This window comes from Mercenaria mercenaria, unplaced genomic scaffold (genome assembly GCF_021730395.1).
Source record: "Mercenaria mercenaria strain notata unplaced genomic scaffold, MADL_Memer_1 contig_968, whole genome shotgun sequence".
Taxonomy (NCBI): domain Eukaryota; kingdom Metazoa; phylum Mollusca; class Bivalvia; order Venerida; family Veneridae; genus Mercenaria; species Mercenaria mercenaria.
The window spans coordinates 30,312-56,792 of record NW_026463888.1 but is presented as its reverse complement, the minus strand read 5'-3'; the positions used below and the strand labels follow the sequence as shown (position 1 = coordinate 56,792).

Genomic DNA, 26,481 nt, shown 5'->3' with positions numbered 1-26,481 from the left:
AGTTAGCAGAACAGTACATTGAAGCGCATGGTGGTACTATAACCTCAAACCGGGTTGTGAAAAATAATTCCTCATCCAATAGGCCACCACAACGTCTGACACCTTCATCTCAGGCCCAACAAAGAGAAAGGCCATGTTTTAAAAAGCCTGTATGTTTTATATGCAACAAGGAAGGTCATATAGCTAGAGAATGCAGAGACCTATCCAAGAGAAAAATAAGCGGTGCTGCTTTAGCTAGTAGGGGAACCTATGAGGAAAGACAGAGAAATAGGCATGGAACGCAAGATTCTACACCTAAAGATTAAAGAAAAGGAAGAACAAGCGCAGAAAGACAGACAGTCGGATGATAGAAAAGTTGCAGCATCAATTATAGCAAATCATTAGATGACGAACGGTTAAAAGACTGCATAGAGGATGGACGACTTATGTTAGCACATGGAAAATCCATTTCGGTTATAGCAAGCACCTGTACATGTACCATTGATTCAACAAACGGTGAAAGGAACTTGATATTGAAGAAAGGATATATAGGTGATAAAGAAGTTCAGGTTTTGAGAGATACAGGGTGTGAGCTGGCGGCTGTCAGGAAAGATCACGTATCAGAGAATCAAATGTTGGATAAGACGTATCTTATGGTTGCAATTGATGGACGTACAAGAATAGTTCCTTCAGCAAGGATACAGGTTGATACACCATATTTTACAGGATACGTTGAAGCCATGGTTTTGACAACTTTGATCTGCGACTTAGTTATAGGAAACATAAAAGGGGCTTCTGATAGACCAGACATTAACTGGAGTAGTGACGGCAAACAGTCTTCATCAAAAGAAAATATTGTTGCAGCTGTCGTAACAAGAGCACAGGCTGAGAAAGAGGAACAGTCAATAAAGCCATTAAAGGTTACCTAAACCAAACAGGATGAACTTAATGTCGAACGTTTAAAAAAAGCTCAGAAGGAGGATAATACCTTAGGAAAGCTGTGGACATGTGCCTCTGATAAGAAGAAAATGAAGACAAAGAGTGGTTTTACATTTATGTACGAAGTTAAGAAGGATGTATTGTATAGAAGCTTTGAAGAAAAGAGAGGCAGTATTATCAAAGAGATAAAACAAATTGTAGTTCCAACTCAGTTCAGAAAAAGAGTTATGTCTTTAGCTCATGAATCAATAGTTTGAGGACACCTATCAATAAGAAAGACAGTTGATAGGATACAAACAAGTTTTTACTGACCTGGCTTAACTAGTGATGTCACAAGGTTTTGTAGGTCGTGTGATATATGTCAGAAAATGAACTCAAAAGGAAAAGTTAAAGGTTCCATTGGGAGATATGCCAATAATGGAGACACCATTTCATCGGGTGGCTGTGGATTTAATAGGACCTATTGCTCCTGTTTCAGAAAAAGGAAACCGGTATATTCTTACCGTGGTCGGCTATGCCACAAGATATCCTGAGACAGTTGCATTACCTAGGATTGAGACAGAACGGGTAGCTGAAGCTTTGCTAGATATATTTTCAAGAGTAGGATTTCCATCCGAAATCTTGAGTGGCAGAGGAAGTCAGTTTACCTCACAGCAGATGGAAGAAGCTTGTAGGCTGATCAGTCTGAAACAAATGTTCACAGCTCCGTATAACCCAAAGTGCAATGGGTTGTGTGAGCGTATGAATGGTATTTTAAAGAGTATGTTGAAAAAGATGTGTCAAGAAAAACCAAAAGACTGGGATAGATATTTGTCAGCCGTGTTGTTTGCATATCGAGAAGTTCCACAGGCAAGTACCGGATTCTCACCATTTGAACTACTCTATGGTAGGACAGTCAGAGGACCTATGCAAGTACTTAAAGAACTTTGGACTGAAGCTGAAACACCAGAAACAAGAAACACATATGAATATGTATTAGACTTACGGGGTCGGCTGGAGGAAACATGTAAGGTAGCTAGAGAAAGTCTTCATGCAGCACAAGAAACGTACAAACACCATTACGACAAGAGTGCCAGAAACAGAAATTTAAAGGTCGGGGATAAGGTGCTGTTACTTTTGCCAACTAATCACAATAAGTTGATGCTTCAGTGGAAAGGACCATACGAAGTAGTTGATGTGGTCAATAAAATGGATTTTAAAGTAAAGGTCGGTGACAAAATAGGGCTTTATCATATCAATTTACTCAAAATGTACGAGGAAAGACAAGATACTTTTGCAGGTAGTATCACCGTGATCGAGGCCGATGTTAGTACAGAGACAGCGGTTGTTGATAACGAAAATTTGCTCGATCTTATCAGAATAGGAGGGTCGGAAACATATAAAGATGTAAAAATCAATCCTCAGTTATCCAAAGACCAAATAACTCAAATAAAATCTCTTCCTGGAACTACAAATCTCGCAGAACATAAGGTCGAGCTTACCACCACAGAACCTGTTAGAGTCGGACAATACCCCATACCGTATGCAAAACGAAATGAGGTTAACCAAGAGGTTCAACACATGTTAAAGTCTGGTATCATCGAGCCTGCCACCTCTGCATACAACTCCCCTATCGTTATGGAAAAAAAGAAAGACAATACAAACAGATTTTGTATCGATTTTAGACGTTTGAATTCTGTAACGAAATTTGATACAGAGCCAATGGGAAATGATGAAGATATTCGGTCAAAACTTTATGGGGATAAGTTCTTCACAGAATTATACCTCAGCAAAGGTTACTGGCAGATTCCTGTCGAGAAGCAATCTAGGCACTTGACAGCATTCACAACATCTGAGGGAAGTTTCCGGTTTCGGAAAATGCCTTTTGGTATGATCAATTCAGGTACTACATTTAATAAAATGATGCGAAAATTACTGACAGGATGCAAACATGCTGACAATTACGTGGACGATATTGTAGGTCACACAGTGACATGGGACACACATATCGATGGGTCAGTGCAACATGGTCGTAACTTGATTTTTTTACCAAACACACGTTTTTTACATAATTTGCCTTATTTAAAATAAATACATCACTTGTTAAAATATCTAAATCACATTCTTAAAATTAAAGTGATAAAAGTAAAATTGTCAGAAGGTTGTATCTCAGGAGGACACTTTCAGTCAGTGCAACATGGTCGTAACTCAACATACGTCTTTGTTGCACAGAGTTATAATGCCATTTCACTTTGAAATTTCTGTGCAAGATGGTTGTAACTCACATTAAAATGTACAATATTACAATAGTTAAATGATAAATAAGCTTGATTTTTGTTTATAAACAACTTAGAAAATGGTATAATACTACAAAATTCATATTGTTACCATATTTTATCAGTGCAAAGTGATGTTAAGAATTCATTGACCTGTATTTTAGATTTTTCCAAAACATTTATTCTGTTAGAAAATTACTCTTTTAACTATTTCTCAGCAAAACTTCTTCGAAATTCAATATTTTTTAGCATCAGAAGCCCTATTCATAATGTCTTGACTTAATTTTAAGGGAAGAAATGCACCTTTTTATATTTCTAATAATTATTATTAAATAAACTTTCTTTATGCAAGTTTCACATAAAACTGTGAAAGAATATCATTTTTGTATGCATATTTCTATGAATTGTGCAAAATACAAAATGTTATTAAGATGGAAATTCTTCTGTGCTTTACTTGAAGCATGTCTTCTGCTTGTAAAGCTCGTATTCGGAAAAGTTTTATTTGGATATACAGAAAATTTTGTTGGGTATATCAAATATTTGTATAAGTTGTTAAACCACTAAAACATCAATAAATTGACCAGCATTTCCATTAATGAATAATTTACTTGGTTTTTATGTTGAACAACATCCAGGCCTGACTAATCATGGGCCATGGCTAATGTGGGAGACATATTAATTTACTCCTGTCTGTTTGTCCGTCCGTCTGTCACAAATCTTATCCACACTCTTAAGTTGAACATTTCTCATCGGATCTTCACCAAACTAAATGAACAAAATGTGTTTGCCAGTAAGTCCTCTGCCAGGTTCGATTAACTCGGTCCAGGCATTTGGGAATTATGACTCTTGAAACACTGTTTTTGATATTCAAGGCACTGAAAGACTGATTGGGTTGTATCAAAGCGTTGAAAGTCTGGTTTGGATGTATCAAAGCAAAAAAAGTCTGATTGGAAATTAAGAATATATATGGAGTAGGGTTTATACTCAAACATTTCTCCATACTACTATTCAGATGATTAGGCAGTTGTGGGAGACATGCGCTTTTCTTAAATGTAACTCTAGTTTCATACCTAAATTAAAAAGATTCAAGGGGAGAACCCGCCTCCTGACCCCCTTCCCAAAAAAGGAAGGAGGTATCCCCTCCTGTACTTCAAAATTTAGACCCAAAAATGCAAAAGAGGCAACCATTTCATGCATAAATTTCAGAAATTCCCAGGGGAGAGCACCCCCACACGACCTCACTTGAGTCTCACTTACAGAAGGGAGTCTACCCTCTTGTACCTCAAAATTTAGACCCAAAAATGCACTAGAAGCCACAAATTCATACCTATATTTAAAAAAATTATAGGGGTAAACCGTCTGAACCCCTTCTCTACCTTTATATTTAAACCCAGTTGCACCAGAGGCCACCATTTCATACCTATATTTAAAACAAAAATCAGCTGGAGATCCCCCTGACACCTTAACAGAAGGGAGGTATCCTATCATGTACCTCAAAGTTGTGACCCAAAAAAGCAACAGATGCTTCCATTTTATACCTATAATTATTTCAAAAATGGCCAGACGGAGACACCCCTGACCCACCTAACAGGTACATATATTTCAAAATTTTCCAGGAAAAGACCATACTGACATTCAAATTTCACATCAGGTGTGTGGCATCATTTTTGATGTTAGTTTCACGTGACTGTGTTGTTGTGTTTATCATGTTCTTTATTTATGACGTGTTCTGTTTTACTCTAGCTGAAGAGCAAATTTATACCACTGATAACTGTTAAGGTGTACATTTTTATGTAATAAAAAAGACTTTTAGACTTGTATTGAAAAGCATGTACATGTTCTTTTGCAGAATAGTATTGTGCTTCTGGGGCGTGCATTATTTATGCTGCAGAACCGGTGCATATTTCTTGATGAAAATCTAATAACATAGAAATATTCAAATACCTTTGACTTTAAAGGCTCAGTATCCCTACTTATATTCTATAAAATATGCAAATATCTTGTACTTTAAAGGCACTCAGTGTCTACATACTGTAAAATATTCAAATATCTTCAACCAGTTAAGCTCTTATTGTCTATTTACTGTAAAATACTGAAATAAGTTTGACCATAAAGGCTCTCAGTGCCTATATTCAGTAAAATATTCAAGTGTCTTGGTCCAGTCAAGCTTCTATTGTCAATTTTACTGTAAAATACTGAAATAACTTCCACCATTAAGGCTCTCAGTGCCTATATTCAGTAAAATATTCAAGTATCTTGGACCAGTCAAGCTCTTATTGTAAATTTACTGTAAAAGACTGAAATAACTTCCACCATAAAGGTTGTCACTGCCTATCAGGGATGTGCCTAATTATAATTGTAATTTAATTAATTATAATTAATTACAAATTTTGATCTAATTGAAAATAATGAATAATTAAGCACAAACTAAATTAAAGTAATTGAAATTAATTAATTACTGACTTAGATTTGGGTTGTAATTGTCAATTAAATCTAATTACTTTCAATTACTTTGGCTTTTTTATTGATCAATGGGTGTGTGAAATTTTCAGTCAGTGACAGTAAATAGCTGACAGGTATTGTTGTATCAACAATCAGGTGTTACAGGTGTTAATCCCTATTCAGTTCTGTTAAGTGTGATCACTGGGTGAACATTTTAGTCACTAAACCTAATAATTAGGAATGTACAGAAAAACTGATATTGAAACTTGTCATTCTGTCGTGGTATTACACATAGTGCACATCATGAATTCATCAGCTCTCAAACATTTTATCCTTCCAAAGGAGAGATAAAATAATTAATTATAATTAATTACTTTTGGCAAAATAATTGTAATTAATTAATTACTTTTTGAAAATGGGTTGTAATTTAATTTAATTTAATTAGCAATTTTCTCAATGTAATTGGAATTAATTAATTATTTTTGAAAATAATTAGGCACATCCCTGTTGCCTATATTCAGTAAAATATTCAAGTGCCTTGGTCCAGTCAAGCTTCTATTGTCAATTTTACTGTAAAAGACTGAAATAACTTCCACCATAAAGGCTGTCACTGCCTATATTCAGTAAAATATTCAAGTCAAGCTCTAATTGTCAGTTTTCTGTAAAAATACTGAAATAACTTTGACCTTATAGGCTCTCAGTGCTTATATTCAGTAAAATTTGCAAATATGTTAGATCAAGACAGTCAAGATCTTATTGTCTTTTTACTTTAAAATACTTTTAAGTAATTTAAAATGTGTTTTTGTAGTAGTATATTTTTATTTCTACAGATTATACGATTTTTTGACATTTTGTGCGAGTAAAACAAGTTAATGAAAGTACTGAAAAGGATAAATGAATATGCTTAAAAATATTGAATTAATAGTCTTTTGAATAAACATCTCTGTTATGAATTATTTCCAATAAATTATTTGTTCTGTTTTAGTTACGACCTTGTTGCTCTAAGTTTTTTTAACAAACTTCCACATGTTTCAGCGCAACATGGTCGTAACTGGAAAACTTTCAAGTATCTCCTCAGTGAACATATTTCTGACATTTTGTCCCATAGTATTGTGGTTATTACTGTTATTTGATAAAAATAATATAGATTGTATTGTTTTTCATTACTTCATTTGAATACAAAAATGTTTTTTGCTTCTCCTGTAAAGTTTTTAAAAACTGAGTTACGTCCGTGTTGCACTGACCCATCGATATGTCAATGTTACAAGATATTTTTATGAGAGTTAGGGATGCAAAGCTTACATTAAGACCATCAAAGTGTCTCATAGGATATAGTAATATTTCATTCACTGGACATAAAGTCGGAAACGATCAGCTGGAAATGGAAGATGATAAACTAGATCGCATAAGGAATGCTGACGAACCTAAGACTAAGAGACAAGTACGGAGCTTCCTTGGTCTAACAGGATATTACAGAAAATTCATAGCATCATACTTCGAAGTTGCAGCACCCAAGACCGACTTAGTCCATGAGCCAGACCCAGTAATTTTGGCCAGCGGTACCATCCGAGGGGATTAAAGCTCAGTGTTATTTTTGGACAGGTAAGCATCTGACAATTCAGAAACTATGTGATAGCATTGCAGTGGTGGTAGCTTTTTTGTGAGTTATTAGCCGTGCAGTAACCCCACCCCAAAATAGACTTTCATCAAACTTCTGTTATACATAAGAAAACTTTCTATTTCAAACTAATGGTTCTCTCTTATTTTTGACTATATTTGCTTCGAAATTGATAGACAAACAGCTCAGTTTATGTATTTTATGTATTTTTAGTGCTGGCAATTACAGACACACATAGAACAGTGCTTAAACATATTTAAAGAACACAAATATTGTTTCATAATGTGCAGTAAGAAAGGTATTTTGCTCATTCTTGAACTAATATGACATGTTTAAATACATAGAGTATAAGGCAGTAGAATTCTACAGATTACAAAATCAAGTTGTCTGCCATTGGCTGTTGGGGCGCTTGTAATTTACGGCCTATTAATGTGCGTTACCTACTTGTTTGAAATTAATAAAAACTTCTATAAATGATATGGAAAAGAAAAGTATGAATATCGTTAAATCAAAGCAATTTCTGAACTAGTTTTGATATGTTAAATCTATAATTAGACAGTTATTCGCAGGCCACTAGTTTTTAGTATCAAAGTCACCTTGTTGTTATTGTAATTTACGTGACAATACACATGTAGACGCAAAATACAAAATATGTTGTTTAAACATGATGTTTTACTATCTGATATATCTAAAAGGTGCATACTCATGCTTACTTCTGTATCAATGTTCTTATGCTTAAACAGTAAACATTTTTATGTTGAATAATACCAGATAGTACTTTTATACAGTAAAATACGTTACCATAAAATCAAGATTTTCATAATATTTCATATAAACATGATAAAGTGGTTGTTATTTAGTATGATGTTTAGAAAAGAAACATTTTAACTAATCAATAAAATCATTCTACAATTAGATTTCAGATGTCATGTTAATTAATTGAATGGAAATGTGTAATTTATGTAACAATATGTTACCGCAATCAGTAATATGCTGCTGTTATTATTTTCAGTCAATGTATATCATGTCAAGGTTATTCTTTGTTTTCAATAAACCACATTTTCTGTGTATTCAACATACTAGAACATTCTTAGCTATGACTTTATCACTGTCTGAATCTTATAAGATTCCGTCAATATTGCTTAGCTCATAAGTTTCACTGGTTTCGTTTATGTCAGTGTTGCACAATATGTCAACAAGTTTATCTGGAACAATCTTTTTGTCACTCAAGTTCCAGCAATGTTATCAACACCAGGAAGATAAAGGCTATTCTCATTGGTATGTAGCCAAATATACACCTTAAAGAAAAGATCGAGCTCGTTTAATTTTATATGAAATAAACTACAAAAGTATTAATGGAATGTAGAAAAACATTGAGGGATTGTATCAAATTTTCCTATTTTTAGCTCGCCAGAGCACAAAGTACTCAAGGTGAGCTATTGTGACCGGTCATTGTCCGGCGTCCATCGACGTCCGTCGTGCGTCGTCCGTCAACATTTGCCTTGTAAACACTCTAGAGACCACAATTTGACTCAATCTTTATAAAGCTTGGTCAGAATGTTTGTCATGATTATCTCTAGGTCAAGTTCGAAACTGGGTCATGTAGGGTCAAAAACTAGGTCAGTAGGTCAGATCAAAGGAAAAGCTTGTGAACACTCTAGAGACCACATTTTTGACCAAATCTTTATGAAACTTGTCAGAATGTTTGTCTTGATGATCTCTAGATCAAGTTTGAAACTGGGTCATGTGGGGTCAAAAACTAGGTCAGTAGGTCAAATCATAGGAAAAGTTTGTGAACACTCTAGAGACCACATTTGTTACCTAATCGTTATGAAACTTGGTCAGGATGTTTGTCTTGATGATCTCTAGGTTAAGTTTGAAACTGGGTCATGTGGGGTCAAAAACTAGGTCACCTGGCCAGATCAAACGAAAAGCTTGTGAACAATTTAGAGGCCATATTTGTGACTCAATCTTTATGAAACTGAGTCAGAATGTTTGTCTTTATCATTTCTAGGCCAGATATGAATCTGGGTCATGTGGGTTCAAAAAATAGGTCACTAGGCCATTTCAAAGGAAATTCTTTTCAACACTAGAGACCACAATTTGAGTTTGAAACTCATGGGAATTAGTCAGAATGTTTGTTTTGATAATCAATAGGTCAAGTTTGAATCTGGGTCATATGGGGTCAAAAACTAGGTCTCCGGTCAAATCAAAGGAAAAGCTTGTGAACACTCTAGAGGCCACAGTTGTACCAAATCTTTACGAAATTTAGTCAGAATGTTTGTCTTGATGATCTTTAGGTAAAGTTCAGTCTTGGTCATGCGGGGTCAAAAACTAGGTCAGTAGACCAGATCAACTCTGGTGAGCGACGTATAGGGCCATCATGGCCCTCTTGCTTTACAATAGCTACGCAAATATGTATGCAAATGTATTAAAATTTTTGTAGATTAATATAAGTAAATGAGTAAGTAATTGATAGCTGACTGGTCTGGTATGGTGGCAACAGGGTCATGTCTATGGCGTCGGAACTATCAAGAACGCCGTCTTGGTTGCCGTTCTTCTTGACAAACATTTCATACCTAACCTTGTTGATGTTCCGATATTTTGGATGACCATTATACGGCAAATACAAATGACTCTCCGTCATCCACAACGTTGTCGGAGCACACATGTTGACGTCTCACCAGTTAAGCTGTCTGAACATAATTGAGTTTTGTTGTCATCATTGCTCATGAAATATTTCCAATTATGCGGATGTTTTGGTATTTTTGACCAGAAAACAGAGGTGTTGGTGCAGTTCCATGTCGTTTTCTTTCGACAGACTAGATTGTTTTGGAAAAGTGTGTATCTGCAACGAAATCTACTATGAAAGCATCGCCATCAAAGATGCTAGATACATTTTCAAGAGAATGGTATGATTGTTGCAACTCGATACTACCTTCAACGTAGTATAATAGTTTGGTTTTGTCTGTCTTTCTTCCGTATTTTGCCAAGGACACGGGAAATTCTATGTCTACATCATGCGCGTTCAACAACTAATATCACGAATAGTCCAGACACATTTCTTTCAGCTTTGAATGAAACCTTAATTTTTCTACAACTGTCATCACTTTTTTTACATCCGCACAATCGTCTTTGATCTGCGCAGGTTCCACTTCTTTGTGTGTGGATTTGTCTTCTAAAGTTTTGTCTGTTTTCGGTTGTGTAGCTTTAACATATTTAGCTCGCATGTGCTGTGTTAAATAACACCTGTATAATGAAGAACATTTTCTGCTGAAACTTATGATGCTTTTCTTTTTCTTGGCATGAAGGTTGATAATCTGTTCTATAGTAAGTTTTACAGCATTCTGTGATGCTGGTACGGCTGATCTAGAAACACTGAAGCCACGACCCCTCAAAAGCGTTTCTGCGCAAGGGTGGGTTACTTAAGATTCATCATAAGGAACAGATAGGGGAGCGGTGGTCTAGTGGATAAGGTATCGGCTCAATCCAGGAGTCGTGGGTGACTTTTCTATTGACACCAGTACTGGTGTTCCAGGAAGCGAACTCGACAGTGATACCAATAGGCTTGACGCTTTCATTACAATCGAGCTAAAACAAATTAGTATAAACTAACGGATAAGCAGGTAGATACATTGCACCGTTCAGACGATTAGACGCAAATGATAGTGGGCACAACTTGTGCCAGACTCCTATACGCACATCCAGGTCTTTGACATTTGTGGCCTCTATTAATGCCAGTATATATTGAATGATATCAATAAAGTATATACAGAAGTGTGCCCTTTTCCGTGATGTCTCTCTCTGACACTTTTGAAGTGTTGGTACTTTTGAATGTACACTTTGAACGCTGTTTGACTTTCAACAGATTTTCAAGGCTTGGATTGTCAGCAAGTTCCTCTACATCGGTTGAAGGTCAAATAATTATGGTTGAATATATGTGTCATCTGTTAATAAGTAAGTGTCAGAAGAATTCTAACAATTAAACTAAGAATGATAGTGTCCCTATGAAGCCAGCCATGGTGTTCCAATGAGTATCTATTTGTTTTCTTTTTGTTTAAATAGAAAAAGTGGAAACTCCACAGATCGCCCAACACAACATAAACGAAAATGTTGCAGGCTCGGTTTGATTGAGCCTGTTCATGGACGTTAGTGGAAATGCATGCTACCGTCCACGCCCTCTAGCCCCGGGTTAAGCAGAACTAAAACCTAATTTTAAAACGTATTACAATATACATGTATACATGTAAAATTATGTTCTTGAACATTTATAATTGATTTGTACTGATTTCTGTAACACATATATATATAATTTATTGTAACGTAAAATTCGCACAACTATTGCAATGAGATAGTAATTCACTGCATTCTAGTAAATATCTAGTTCAACAATACGAATTATGTATAGTTATTATAAAATGTGATATTTTTTCCCGATCTGTGTAGGGCATTTTCTTTACTTTAGTAATTTCAGTTTTGTAACATTTTGGTAACATACAAACTTATACGGAGATTACGTCATGGAAAAGTTCCTTCCACCGCAGAAAAAATAGTTATAAGAAACACTATTCAGTCTGTACTTTCAATTGTATGAAGAATCATAAGATCTTGGTTATTGGGTTATAAGTACGAGTAAAATGTCTATAATGTTGGTAATAAAATCACTGTTACGTAAATTACACTAATTTAGATGTTAACGTGTGTGTGAAAGAAATCTTGTTTTAAAGCACATTCAATTCATGATTAAATAAGACTGTTAATAAACTACAGAATGCACTTTTTCTTAATCATTGTGTAACACTATTTCATCGTCTTAAATGTTTTAGGAAACATATTAAATGTCCTGTAAATTACAAAAGCCCTAACAATCAAACGGCATTTATGTAGGAATAAAAAGCATTCAGTATGTACTTTCCGAAAGCCATAATGTGGAATTCCTTAGGGAAGGCAGGGGGAAATTGTACCTCAAGGTCTAACATCTATCTGAAGAAAATCTAATTATGAACTGTAATTATGCTTAATAGTTGTCCATGCTGTTAAGATGTTCTTTATAATCATTATTCTAATTAACATTTATTCAAAGAAGCAGCCCCAAAAATGTCGAAAAATTAGGAAATATTTTATTTATTTGTTCTTAAATACTTGTTACAAATACATCAATTATTCAAACTGAATAGCATATGTTTCATAATTCGTATGTCTACATTGGATATATTTTAGCCCACCTGACCTTGTATCTAAGTGTATGTATATAACAGGATGATATCACACCAAAAGCTACCGTCGATACATTGCTATCATATATTATCTTACTCCAGGGTTGTATACCTTTCCAAAAATCACTATGAGAATTAATCCCCCGAGATGGTACCAAGAATTAATCCCCCGAGATGGTACCAATCAACCCTATGGCTCATGTTATATATATACCATATGCGTTTTGTTCGTCTCATAATTATTTTATGACGATTTCCGTCGGTATAATACAATACTGCATTGAGATTGTGACATGAAAATCGTTAACCCCTCTGAACAAGAATATCAAGCCTTTATTTCACTTTTGTGAGAAAGAAATGGGGAAAAATGAAATTTCCTTGAAAATCATCCAATATACTTGTGCGTTTTTTTTGTCTTTGTTTTTTTTTGTCATTTCACCGACGATCGGCTTTTTTATATCACCCTCTCGTGAGAGTAAGATTTACATATTATTTTATCTCACATAAATATCCAATGCAAATTTTCCATTATATTTCCATTATTTTAACTTGAATGATATATCATACCCACCAGTGAATTCATAACTCCTGCGCAAAGCTGTTATTTTCAATTAATGCGCATGTGATATGATGCATAATTTCATATCACATGCGCAACTACGCTATTTTGGTTTTCTATGCATGTGATATTATTTTTTCATATCTCCCATTGAGATATCTATACTTTCGCATTGATAAAACGACTGAGATGATTCATTGTCAGAATACGAAGCGTTTATAGATACTTTAGGATTAAATGACCTTTTCTGGTGTTTGTGCATGTTTGAATCCGACCTTCATTATGGTGCCTCGGTCGATATTCATATATCTCACGGTGAACATCACCCTCTCAGGAATTCCTTTGTGTGCACTTTAATGTGTATGTGCTTTTCCCGTATTTAACAGCCTTATTTTATGAGCTCATCAAACGGGTAAGACTCGGAGATCAGGACAAACCGTCAACAATAACGTCACACGCACAATGCGCCGCGTTTCACATTGAGTTGAATTATGCAAAATCTAAATCGAGAAGGTATATTTTTATAAGTCCATTTAGTGCAGAAATGATAGAGGAATTCACAACAAATTTCTAAAAAAAAATACCGCTCCATTTTTTCGTTATACGCAGTCAAAGATGCAACAGTGCGTTAAAAACGGGTACGTTTATAACGTTATGACGTTGCATTTTTACTGATTTACACACACCCGGAGAATTACTGACAAATATATAGTAATGTTTTCATAGATATTTTCTTCGTGATTTCAGTGTAGTTTGAATTTTAAATTTTGATGCACTAATTAAAAAGATACAACGAAAAAAGACAGAAACACCCCGATTTCAGTAAGAGCCGACAGATGGCGCCTTGACGTCATTATGCTGCTATGTTACCTACGTCAGAATAAAACAAAAAGTTCATAAAACCAACCGCAGTTGCAAATTTGAAAGGAATCCGACGACTTTTTAAAAATTTCGACAAAGGGCGCATACTACCTTAAGCAGACAATAATGGATTTTATGTGTTAGGTGTATCAGATTTAAAAAACAAATCAAGAAATAGCAAAAAGAAAAAGAAATTTGTACAAATTATTCTTCTTGTTTATGAAAAACTGAAGTATTTTCTTGAGAAGGGGGCTATTTGTCAGAATAGTTTGTATATTTGAAATATAGATAACGTGACACATAAGCACAGATAGTGCTTGACTCCCTTTTCATGAAATCATTGCTATTATTATTGTTGAATTGCTGTAAATAATAGAATTATGGTCATTTGTGGCTTATTTGGGTTCATTATGTGAATAGCTGGATCCCAGCATCACACATTATGTCATATACAAAAGTTAAAGGGAACCAGATATTTCATAGAGCAAGTGCTCGTTGTAAAACGTTATGTTAAAATTTGGACCAATCAGAAACAAGTTCTAAAAATAGCACGTCTGATGGGGTATAAATAGGTAGATGGGTGACGGAGAAGGCATTCGGTATCCAGCGGTCGAAGAAGACACATCGAGGATTCAACTAATAATTTATCCCAAGTACCTTGACAAGGGGACTATTGCAGTTACCCTGTCAGGGCGGATAGATTATTATAAAGAAGATATTTGAAGTTCATAGACTAAAGAAGAGTTGCAGAATTTCAACAAGGTTTCGAGCTATAGGGCCAGCGCATAGGAGTTATACCTTAAAGGTAATTGAATGCTATAGACGATAGCATATATAGGCTGAGCATCGGGAAGCTGAGACAGAGACCCAGAGTTTGGTAATCTACTGAAATAGTAAGAGAGTTCCAGCTTATAGACAATTCAGCATTATTGGCGAAGTACAGCCAAGGCATCGGGATATACCTATATGGTAGCTGAATGCTACATGTGATAGCATATAGGCGCTGAGCATCCAGGAGTCAGGGCAATCATATAGAGTTGAGAGGACAGAGGCCGAGCATCTATGCGATAGGACTTGTATATTGTTGATTCAAAGACATTGTCTGACGGAAACTTCAACAAAAAGACCAGTCAAGTATAGAGTCTTCAGCCTATAGGAGTTTGAGCTAATTGAAAATTGTTAGTGATTTGCCTGATACTTGAAATTGTCTAGCTCTTAATTAAAATCATTTACGAATCATTAGTACACGAATCATATAGGCAAGGTAGCCAGGGGAAAATTCTATATAATGAGATATTTGGTCTCACCAGCTCTACGTTTTAACAAAGGACATTCTATTTCGTTTGTCAGCTAGTCTAACACATAGTCACCTTAGGGATAGGACCCATTTCATTGTTCAAGATACTAAAGACGTAGGCACTTCCCTGGGTCATATAACCAATATCCTGACAACAGCCTTATAAGGTACCTCAATGGCAAAGACACAATTTTGAGCCCTTATGGCCTAGACCATGCAGATGTGTATCAATGATATAGCGCGGTATTTGATCACTAGAGCCTTTCTCAGCGCGAAGTTATTTTTACACTGTCTTGTCCAGCCTGTTGTAGATGCATGTGTGTGTGTGTCTAATGCGTGTTAGTGTTTGCGCTGCTGTGATTTGCGGTGTATGGAAACTGCGTTTTCGGGCGTTATTTTTTTTTTTTTGGTTGAATATTCATTCTTGCATTTTTGTTGGTTTAACGTCGCACCGGCACATTTATAGGTCAAAAGGGGAATTTTTGGCATTGATGCTGGAGGAAAACCAGGAGATTATTTCCGTGCATCACAGGTGGGCATCCCGTTAGAACAACCGATATTCCGTAACCCAGATGGCTTCCTCACATGACGAATTTGACGGGTCGAACCCACATCGCTGAGGAACAAGTGATTCGAGGTCAGCGATCTTAATCACTCGGCCATGGAAGTCCCCTGCTTTTTCTACTTCCTCTAACATCCCACCCTCTTTATCTACCCCTTTCCACTACAGTTTCTTTTTTTTTTGTTGGCCTACTGTGCGATATATGCTTCCTTAGCTGTTTTTGGAGTGCTCGGTGCTTCCAGGAAATCTACCAAAACCTTTTTATTTTGGACTGGAACGTGCAACATCTCAATAATCTTTCTTATCGCCTTGCTTATCCTTGAAGAAAGGGCAACATACTTTGTGCAGTTTACACGACATTGGGGCGAGTAACAATGTTATAACGGAGACTAAAAAGCTAATCCCTTCTTTGTAAATCTTTTTAAATTTTGAAACTGCAGCAATTTGTGTCGCCTAATCCACTGTTACATTACTTTCAATGTAAATTTGACACCTATTACAAAAAAATAGAAAAGTCCTAGATTCTTCTTCGATAGATTATGTACAAAGTCAGAAAAAATGATTAAATTAGTCTGATTACTCTATAGAATAAACAAAATCTACTAAACGAAAATTACCTTTCAAAAATATTACTAAACCTAACAAATAAAATTCTTACCTCGATCGAGCAAAAGCAATTTCTAAAAAGCTAGAGGGACATTCTTTCAGTCGGAATTGTGGTGTTCCCTATGCATATCTAGACATATTAATATGTAAGGTTTTGTCCCGCCAAAATATTGATTTTTGCACGAATATCTCGGCAGCCATGAAATTGACTATTCACCGGCGAATGTAAATTGTATAAATTAAAGCCCATTACAGTGTTTGGGGGATAAAAACATAAATACCTGAAGTTTCAAAATAAATAACTTCCTTATTTCTGAACTAAATTAAATTAAATTTACATGAAGATTTAAGTTATCAAATGCAAAAACATGTTACTATCCCACATTTAAGTGAATAAGAAAAAGGATAAAGTACATGTATTGTGCAATATCAAAATCGACCTTGACGAGATAACAGATTTAAAACGCCTAACTCCAGACTGAACATGTCTAACTCCGTAATGATGTAATTCTTATAATCCATACTCAAAAAGTATTACTGAATCATGGTCCGGACAAGACGAGTACACATTAAGAGTGATTTTATCAGGCTCTCGTGAAAAACAACGTGGTTTGTGAATCACAAGTTTTACCATTTTGAATTTAATACGAGGTTCCCCGACCCTATAAAAATAATTTTTAATGAATACATATTAAATGTGAACTTAAAATTTTAAGTTTAAAAATCATTATCATTATCAAAAATGTATAAACATTTTAGTAATTTATGCAACGCGAACAATTTGCGCAAATGTCTGCCCACGCCTTTAACAGTTTGTCATCTGCATATTGATAAACAGCAATAAGCAAGCGAGACATGCATTCACTTACATATTGTCCATAATGCATTATGCTCCTGTAATCGTATGGTTTGTCGAAATCTTCATACTCATTTTGTTTCATTTTTTTCAAATTATCCTCGTAGCCCTGTTCGATATTCTCATAATGTATCTTTATATAGCTATCTCTGTCTGCACGGTTGTGCTCATGGTAAAAGCCTAATGCATGGCCCACTTCGTGTAGAATAATATCCCGCTGCAGCAAATAGATAATTTGTAATCAAAATATCAGGCAAATCGTAACGATAAATCAACTAAAACATAAATTTCACTTCATTTGTAAAACATAGAGAGGAAATCAGGTATTTTTTCTATTATTTATGGAAATATGTAATGTATTGTAACCATGTGTATATATTGATCGAGACAAAAATGTAGCAAGTTGTAAAAAGCCAAAAGAATACGTGTTTTAATTTTGAAAATGTTTTTAGTTCGTTCATAATGACTATGTATCAGCGGGCGGGGGTTGCATAGAAAATGTATATCATGCAGATTTTTGATAACTTCAAAGGTGCTAAACTAAAAGTATGAGTAGTATTGTCAAAATTACAATGCCGCTACATGTTAAAAAAGTTTAGGTTTATCACATTTCGTTAACGTTAACCGGACTAGCAATATAAGTAGGTAAAGCAACTTTAGAAAAGCAATACATACATATATTTGGAAATGACGCTTGATATTCTCTATGACACAGTATTTTGTTTTAATATTACATAGTTTAAATCAGAAAAAATTACAAGTTAAAAATCTCAAACGGTTTCACCATTAATATGGATCTTCAGGAGAATCTACTGAATTATACTGAACTACCCTATGTAATACCAAAAAGGCATGTCCTTTTTATTCTTTTTCCCCGCTGTATTATCCGTATTGTTTCAAATGACATATAATTGTAATAGCGGCGTAGTGTTGTTCAAACCTTTTAGAAAAACACTGTAAGTGAAGCGTTCTTAATTAATCCATTTTTTTTTCGAAATTATAATTAAAAATAAGTACTAAATTGTTTGTTTTATAAGCTTTCTATCAATCAACGTACTTTAAAGCAGTCTTTTCCGAGATAAATTTCTTGAGAACCTGGTTTCATTCCAACATATGTGCTGCCACACCTACATAGTGTAAAAAAATATTACATAAGCCGAGATGAATTGAAAAACAAATTTATCGTTATACTAAAACAACTTCAATAATTGTAAGAAGATAACCGCATAGAGTGTTAGTCATGCAGGTAACATGAATTGATAATATCAATTAAATATCTATTACAGTGAAGACAAAATGTACTTTAACTATTATTTACATTAATTACAATGAGAGTCTTGAACACAGAAACGCACGCGTACAACATGCTTTCGCAAAAGGGATCTTGATTTTGTTTTGTTTTAGTATTAACGCCGTCCTTCAACAGTACAAATCTGTTCTCCGCAAGTAAATGCCAACTTCCGCACATTAATCAGAAGTGAAGTGAAGGACGACTGATGGCAGACACAGTGTCTTTTATCAAATAGTCACGGAGAACATGTACACTGCCTGGGAATCGAACTCGCGACCCCTATTAAGATAAGCGGACGGATTTGAGGGATTTTGATTACCCTTCAGAAGTGTGAAGGGGTTTTGTAAGACCATTAATTTCTTCAGTGAATGGCATTTTGATCAAGGGGATTTTGATTGTCCCCAATCAAGACTGATTTTAAGTTAAGGCAGACGTTGATATTTACTTATTGTCAAGATTTCTGTGTGAAAACGATTAATATATATATATAAATTCCTCATATTTTGTAGATATTTTGTACGACTTCTTAAGCCTTTTATTTTTGCAAATGCTCTCTTGTAGATTTGCAAATTTGTAAAAGAATACAAAGCAAACATTTTGAAAGTGTTCTACCTTATCGGAAGATATATTGGCAAAGCTCTTTCAGTGGAGATAGATCAATTCTCCATTTACATTTTTGACATAGTTTAGTTATTTACAGAGGTATATCAATAACCTGATGTCAGTTTAGGTCTATGATTGGTCTGTCATTACATAATTATTAATGTTGCTCGCAAGTGCTCTAAGCTATTAAATTCTAACAGGAAACAAAGAGCACATTGTTAATCTTCTTCATAGACGTCCAATTCATGTTTACTTGCTCCAGAGTCATGGCGCTCGTCAATGATAATGAACTACAATGTACAATGAAAATCTTAATTCTTGTTAAAAAAGGTATAGAGCACTGTAAGAATGAGACGACGATTTAGTTTAAGTCCACGTTTTTACCGTTCATCGCCTTGTTTCGAAATGAAGACGATTTGATTGTAGTTGTCATTTGAGACACTTTTAGAGAAATCTATACAGGAATAATCGCTCCATTCGTCCAAGACATCTCGGATAAGATCAGTTTTACTGTTATCTGAAAATAGAATGCATTAACATAGGAAAGCAGGTAGTTGTCAAATTGTTATTATAGAAATTATAGAAATTTAAGGGTAATGCAAGTGACACTAGCTACAAAATATATGCTTTAAAGGAGAAATTAATGAACCTGTTTCAGCTGTCTTGCGTATGGTTATAGGTTTAACGTACATATATGCTCGTACCTTTTTTATATATATTTGGAAATTCACCTGTGATTATTGCAAAGTACACGCTAACCAGATCGTGTAAAAGCCTCCTCCTAATAACTAATAAAATCAATCGAATTTGTAAAAGGGCCGTGAACTTCTATACTCGTAGGATATTGACATAATAGATCTATTCAGTTCGTTATGTACAATGGTAACGTTGCAGTAAGGACAGCAAACATCATTATGTAAAAGTTTGTTTCTGTCGACTAACTTCCGTGACAACGTACAACAAGGTGAAAAAAAAATCCTCGGGATCAAGTATTCGTATTCAATTATTATTCTAACCTTCGTTTTGTCGGATAGCACACGATCAACTTGCATTCACTTTGTATTGAAAACGGATCGCATGGAATAAGGACTTAAAACTATCTCCATTTGTTGTCGAAATCACTCATCTCAAGATTCAGAACATCACTTAATTTCGTTTCTTCTTGAACCGCGTGTTTTTGTTTAGCAGTGCGTCTTATATATTGATTTTGTTCTTTTCATCCAAAAGATCGATACTTGAAAAAGTGACAATTATGATTTATCTAAGATGCAAAGACAAAATAAGAGGAAGTATTATTTGACACTCACCTATGCCATCTCCGAACACATAGTATATAGTGTTTTCTTTCCAGCGCTTTGATGGGTCTTTAACTGCATTTTTACGGTAGCTCTTGTATCTAGAAATAAAACATGATTACAATAGGAACTAAAGGAAAGTTTTTCTCTTAGTAATATGCATGCACTATTTTATTGAAGTTCTGATACCTTGATGGCGTTATGATAAAATTATTTTTAAATTTACTCAGATATTGTTATTCCTTATAATCGTCATCGTCACCGTCCACATTATTTACGGAGTGCTTACTGAAATAGAATTTATCGATATAATTCATCAAAAATAATATCTTTAGAAACAATAAAGAAACCAATATGATAAATAAAAGACAAGTCAGATATACAGTTTTATGACTCATGTTTACAATGAGAAATTCTATGTAAAATATTTGGGCGTAAAGTTAGTAAATTTAACATTTATACGCCATGACAAATTTCAAAAGTAATTATGTTCGGATAAAATCTTTTTTTAAGGCTAACTAGTTCGTTAAGATCAGAAAACCTTTAGCAACCGACATGGAATGCACACATGGAGGGTTGAACGCAATACTGTCGTAAGTCCTTCTTTATTTAATAGGAGTTACTACAGTATTGCGTTCAACCCTCGACATGAACAGTCTGTCTAAATCAAAATGTTTTACCTTACTAAGGTTTCTAAGGGTACTAAAGACCTCTCCTCACGATTTAAGTCATTTTGTTCAATGATTCTGTAATTTCTAGGTACTCTGCACTTGAGTGCGTTCATATATGATTTCTATAACGTAGACTTTGATTAAACCAAGGGTATAATATACTTAATATATTGGGCGAATGAGAAAAGATGTAATGTGCTACAGCTTTTTGGTGGACTTTTTTGAAAAATTTTGATTCCTCGCACATTTTTTTATAATGGAAGTCTATGAAAAAAAACCAACACACATTTCAGATGACATTTTCTAGAATAGACGATTTTCTAAAATGTCGATTTAAATACTTTTTTCACATTTGTAAATCTGCATACTGACTTATATATGAGTAAAATTTTTCATACATGTATATCCGCGCGAATTCTTGTAGATTTTTTTCCAATTATTTAAGACAAATTTCTAGCGAACTCGAAACACTACTTGAAATCAATATAATTATCACTGTTTCCGGATCACTCTTAGGTTAGAAGATATTATCGATAGTTTCGATAGTTTTGAAATTTTAGTAAATATAGAAGTAATTAATAATTTATAATCCCAGAAACAGAGCCAGCTTTCATTTGCGCCCGTCTTCATTACAAAAATTATCCTCATGGACTTAAACTACCGTAAAGGACTGTGAAGTCTTTGAGGGATTTAATAAATTTAGTTATTTTACCTTCATGTCTTTGAAACTTTGATTAAATATATTAATCTAACCTGTAATCTTAAATGAGAAAAGTACTATGGACAAGGAGAAAGTAGGTTACTTGAATGTATGATATAGTATACTGTGTGGTAGGGCCCTTCATTTAATGCTGCTATACCTTAGTCAATTTTCGTCTTTTTTCGACGCGTTGGGTTATTAAACACGTTTACATTCGCAACAAAATGGCCGATTTGTAGTATAAACATGGTGTCCAATTACTATTGCAATCGTATCGCAATAGTAACCTGCAATAGAATAGAATCGAAATAGTTTTTCAGCAATACCAATAGTACTGCAGTAGTTAAAATTTGCCTCAAGAGGCACCCCTAGCGAGAAAATGGCACTATATATTGATATGGACTACATTCGCGAGGACCACGGCTGCATATCCCGCAAATTACGTGTCAGTTACGGCCATTCTGCAAAATTTCGCTAGTCTTTAATTTTTTCTAGTCCATTGTGAAATTATCTCTAGTTCTTAAATTTCACTAGTATCTTTTCTGTTCTATAAACAAAACATCTAGCGAAATTAAATAATCCTCGTGAGGTTTTTAGCACCGTTATTTTCGATAATAATCGCGTTGTAAAGTTCGCGCAAATCTGTTAACTTTCGCAGCTAAGTTGTCTTTTTACTACATGTATTTGTTATAATTTTGTCATTTAGTGTTCATTACGTCTCAATGATCTTCCTGTTGAGGATAATGTTTCCGTCTTCGATTGCTGTACATAAGAGACAGGTGAGAATTTGACCTTTCATTATCGATTTTTCGTGATCAGTTGCTATGAGTGAAAAGTTGAAAATAAGGAATGACATTTCTACGGTAGGGTTTGCCAGTAAGGGAATTTAGAAATCTTATTGCACTAAGACGTTATAAATTGCACTTCAAAAGTGTATACATGCACATTTTAAAAGACGGTAAATAGTGTTTTAAGGAATGTGGATTTTCCTTTTGAATATTCATCCTTGCTTCACTTTCCCCAAGTACCCGACCTTTTTATTTGCCCCTCCATCCCACCCCTTTCTGTATTTTGCATATAATCAAAAAGTAGTTATTGGAATTTTGGAACAACCCATCTACAATATTTTTTTCTTACAGCATCTTTTTGTTGTGGATTTACTTTGAGATTGCATTGCTCTGCGGCTGTGTTCGGGGTGCTCTGTACTTCCTGGAATTATACCCTTTGCTTCTAAAGATTTGACTATGACTAATGTTTGTGCTACCTGTCAAATATTTTATGTTTTTCCGTCTCCTCTACAACCAGGTCAAGCTCAACTGTGATCATTCTGTTCCTGTCATCGTTTTTTTTCTGCAACAGGTACAATAAGTTCAATTTACTTTCACGGGCGTGAATTAAACTGTTGTAGAATACACCAATTTGACGCAATAATGACCTAAGTGTGCAACTACATGTAGCAGTTCCACAGCTAAATTTTGTTTCAAGTTACCATAGCATGTTCGATTACTTTCCCCGGCTTAGAATATTTAGGCATAAAGTTTTGCCCTAAAACGAAAGATAACGAAAGATATGATACTCATACAAATGCTATCCTTTTAGATAAAGCTTTCTGATAATAAAAATGTTACCGTGCTTTTGGTTGAGCTTTTATATTATAACCTTTGTGAAATCTTACAGTTTTATGACCAGATACATATACATACTTGTTCGGCATTTTACACCTGCATCCTCTTTGTGCCCACAGTCGTGCAATCCCCAAGGTGAATGGAGGCAGTCTCTCACTGAAATCTCATTACCTTGACATTGTAACTCATCGACCCATATGGGTCCATTTCCTTGACCATATGCAGCTTCCATATAAGGCATTGCACCAAGTCTATATATCAAAAATAATACGACAAGCACTTTCAGATTTACACCACATGAGCTAGCTTATAGAGATGGTTCCCATTTTTGACATTAAACGGATATTGTAGTCGTCATTTCAGCATAGTCCACAATGTTCTCCTGTGTGACGGCTACATATTACTTTAAAGACATCAAATATCCACTTGTTAACTCTTTAAAACGTTTTCATATGTTACAAATAAAAGATTTAACATTATAGTCCTTAAATGAAGAAATGCCACTTGTACTTAAAATGTGGCCTGGGCTTTTGTTGGCACATTCGACACATTTTTAAAGTATGGGATACATTTGTGCAAAGCTGTATCAAAAGCCCTTGACCGATTTCAGAGTTAAATGGGCTGGACACGAAACAGGCCTGGTAACCTTATAAGCTCCAGGGCTGGACAGTAAACATACCATGTGAGCCTTAGACCTCGATCTTACTGACTTGTCTTGAAAATTGTGGTCAACTCAATAGCTTATGAGGACGTGTCAGCCAAATAATAGTAAAACTCACTGAAGAATTCAGCAGAATTTTCGAACGGACATCGAAGAGATTCAGAAAACCTTTGAACAACATTTATGACGATGACCTTTGGCCGTTGGTCCAGGATGATTTATCGACGTGTTAGAAGAGAAAATTATACTTTAACATGTTGATGGAGTTTTAGTTTTGACACGAAACGTCTTCTATCGACCCACTGGCCTGAAAGTACATTCTCAACGTTGAAGCTACTGGTAATATGCACGACATTTTCAATTGTTGTAGGGTCTAATGAGCTAAAACATTTAAGGAGGTAGGTTACCTTCATATCTCTATGTGCGCATGCCCAACCTGAAGCTAACGTGATGATTTACGACGACGTTTACGACAAACCAAATGTGTTTGTATATCCATTCTTCAGAAAAGAAATCATGAACCCGTCTCCGATCTGATGCTTAATGGTTTATTAATGCAGAAATAATTGATAAATTGCCGCAAAAACGCTTCAAAACATTGTTGCTTTAAAATGACGTCATTGACGTCATGACGTTACGTATCAGTTACCGCGCAAAATTAATAGCTTTTATTTTGAAAGTACGTAATTCTGTGCATTTTCTTTATTTGAACTTTTTTTAAACAGCCAATTTTTACCTAAATATTTTTTATGTGTCTTTCGCTCTGAATAATAATCAATATTTTGCTTCTTTTATATAGTTATATTGAAATGTTATGCGGAATGTAAGAAAATGGATGATGGTAACCAATGTTATTGGGAATATAGCTGAGTGAAAGGTTACTTAATACGGCCATTTTCAAATAAAAATTGGGCAGTTTGATTTGTAATACCCATTTTTCAGTTTCCGTTGATAATTTGTTACTCTTATATTAAAACTAAGCTCTAAAATTGTTCAAATTTCACTAGAAAATTGTGGTTTCTTGAATTAAATAGATGTTACCATGGAAACGAAGCCCGTGACCTATATATCTAAATGTAAAATTCAAAAGCGTTGACACTGGTCTATTTAAGGAACACAGCTTCGGCATTTTATTTTCATTTCAACAATATTTATAAAAATAATAGCAGCATGCAGAATGATTTTTCCATAAAAATATCAGACGAGGGGTACTGCTGTAAGTATTTTAAGCTGTGAAATTTGTTTAAATAAATGCAAATAACACGAAAATATTACTAACGTTAGAATTAAAATGTTTTAAAGCTACATTAACAAGACAGAGTATCTTATTTAATATTTTTTGTAAGAAATTATGATAAAATGCAAGATATAAGCTATTTTAAACATCCCTGTTGCCATGGTTACTTTAAACTTTAAGAAAAATAGGGTACCATGTAAAGTGCTTGGTATTTTGCTAATAATATTACCCAAATATTCCATGTTGGTCATTAACAGAATGACACTGAAGCCGTCGAAAAATCCGTTTTCATACATAGTTGTTTAAAAAGAGAGAAAATGCGTTACCATGGAAACACGAGCCCCGCGACATATATTTTAAGCTTATATTAGAAAGCTAACGCGCATACAAGTAAAATTATTAAGTATGCAGACCTCTACGGATATCAATGAAACTAAAATGCACTGAAAACTGTTAAATATACGTATTTTCCTTCTTCTTTCTATATAAAATACCTTTAGAGGGTCATGTTCTTCAAACCTGTATAAAAATTGAACTTGAAGGTCCAGAGATAAAAGAAATTGAGATTGTAGCAGTCAAAACATTAAATTACACGAAATACAAAACATTGCTGCGGTTTAACTAATTTGAATTTACCCTGGTTACAAGGTAACCTACCTCCTTAAAACCCAGCTGATAAATGGTAGATTAATGGACCAGACATGTTACAAACTCAGTAGACATTTGACCTTAACTTTAGACCTACGGAATAAATATTATGTGCGCAAGTAACAAAAAAGGCAACCGATGGTTTGAAGAATAACTGTTTTTGCAAGAAACGGACCCTATGTACCTTAAAAAAATTGGACTCTAAACAAGGATTTCAGCCATTTGTAATTCACTGGTTTTTTTGTTTTTTTTTCCTTCGAACGTTTTGATAAAGAAAAACGATTCGCGAGATAGCAATAAAGACGGATCGATTTTACAGTACATCTATAATAAGCCAAAAGAGTAATCTAGTACTATTTCATCACGAAGCATGCTTTCACTCAAATATTTATTCAGCTTGTGCTTGTTCTAATAATTATAGAATAATACTCTAGTCCAAAATGGCGGTATATTCTATTTCTCTTAAGCTATACATGAAAATATCTTATAACAATAATCGCGATGATTTTCATATAAACAACATTGGTATGCTGATTACAAAGATGACCCTTTAAGCTTGA

At 34.5% G+C, this 26,481-nt stretch overlaps 1 protein-coding gene across 2 annotated transcripts in view; it reads right to left on the bottom strand.

Annotated features, from left to right (window-relative positions):
* Positions 1-26,481, bottom strand: part of LOC123547223 (zinc metalloproteinase nas-36-like) — a 55,929-nt gene that overhangs the window by 17,279 nt on the left and 12,169 nt on the right. For both annotated transcript variants that reach the window (XM_053536396.1, XM_053536397.1), the window contains exons 4-9: positions 23,455-23,626; positions 23,015-23,100; positions 20,392-20,480; positions 19,469-19,601; positions 18,248-18,317; positions 17,204-17,407 (exon numbers count right to left, since the gene is read on the bottom strand). In XM_053536396.1, coding sequence (XP_053392371.1) covers positions 17,204-17,407; positions 18,248-18,317; positions 19,469-19,601; positions 20,392-20,480; positions 23,015-23,100; positions 23,455-23,626 — 754 coding nt within the window. The remainder of the gene's footprint in view (positions 1-17,203; positions 17,408-18,247; positions 18,318-19,468; positions 19,602-20,391; positions 20,481-23,014; positions 23,101-23,454; positions 23,627-26,481) is intronic.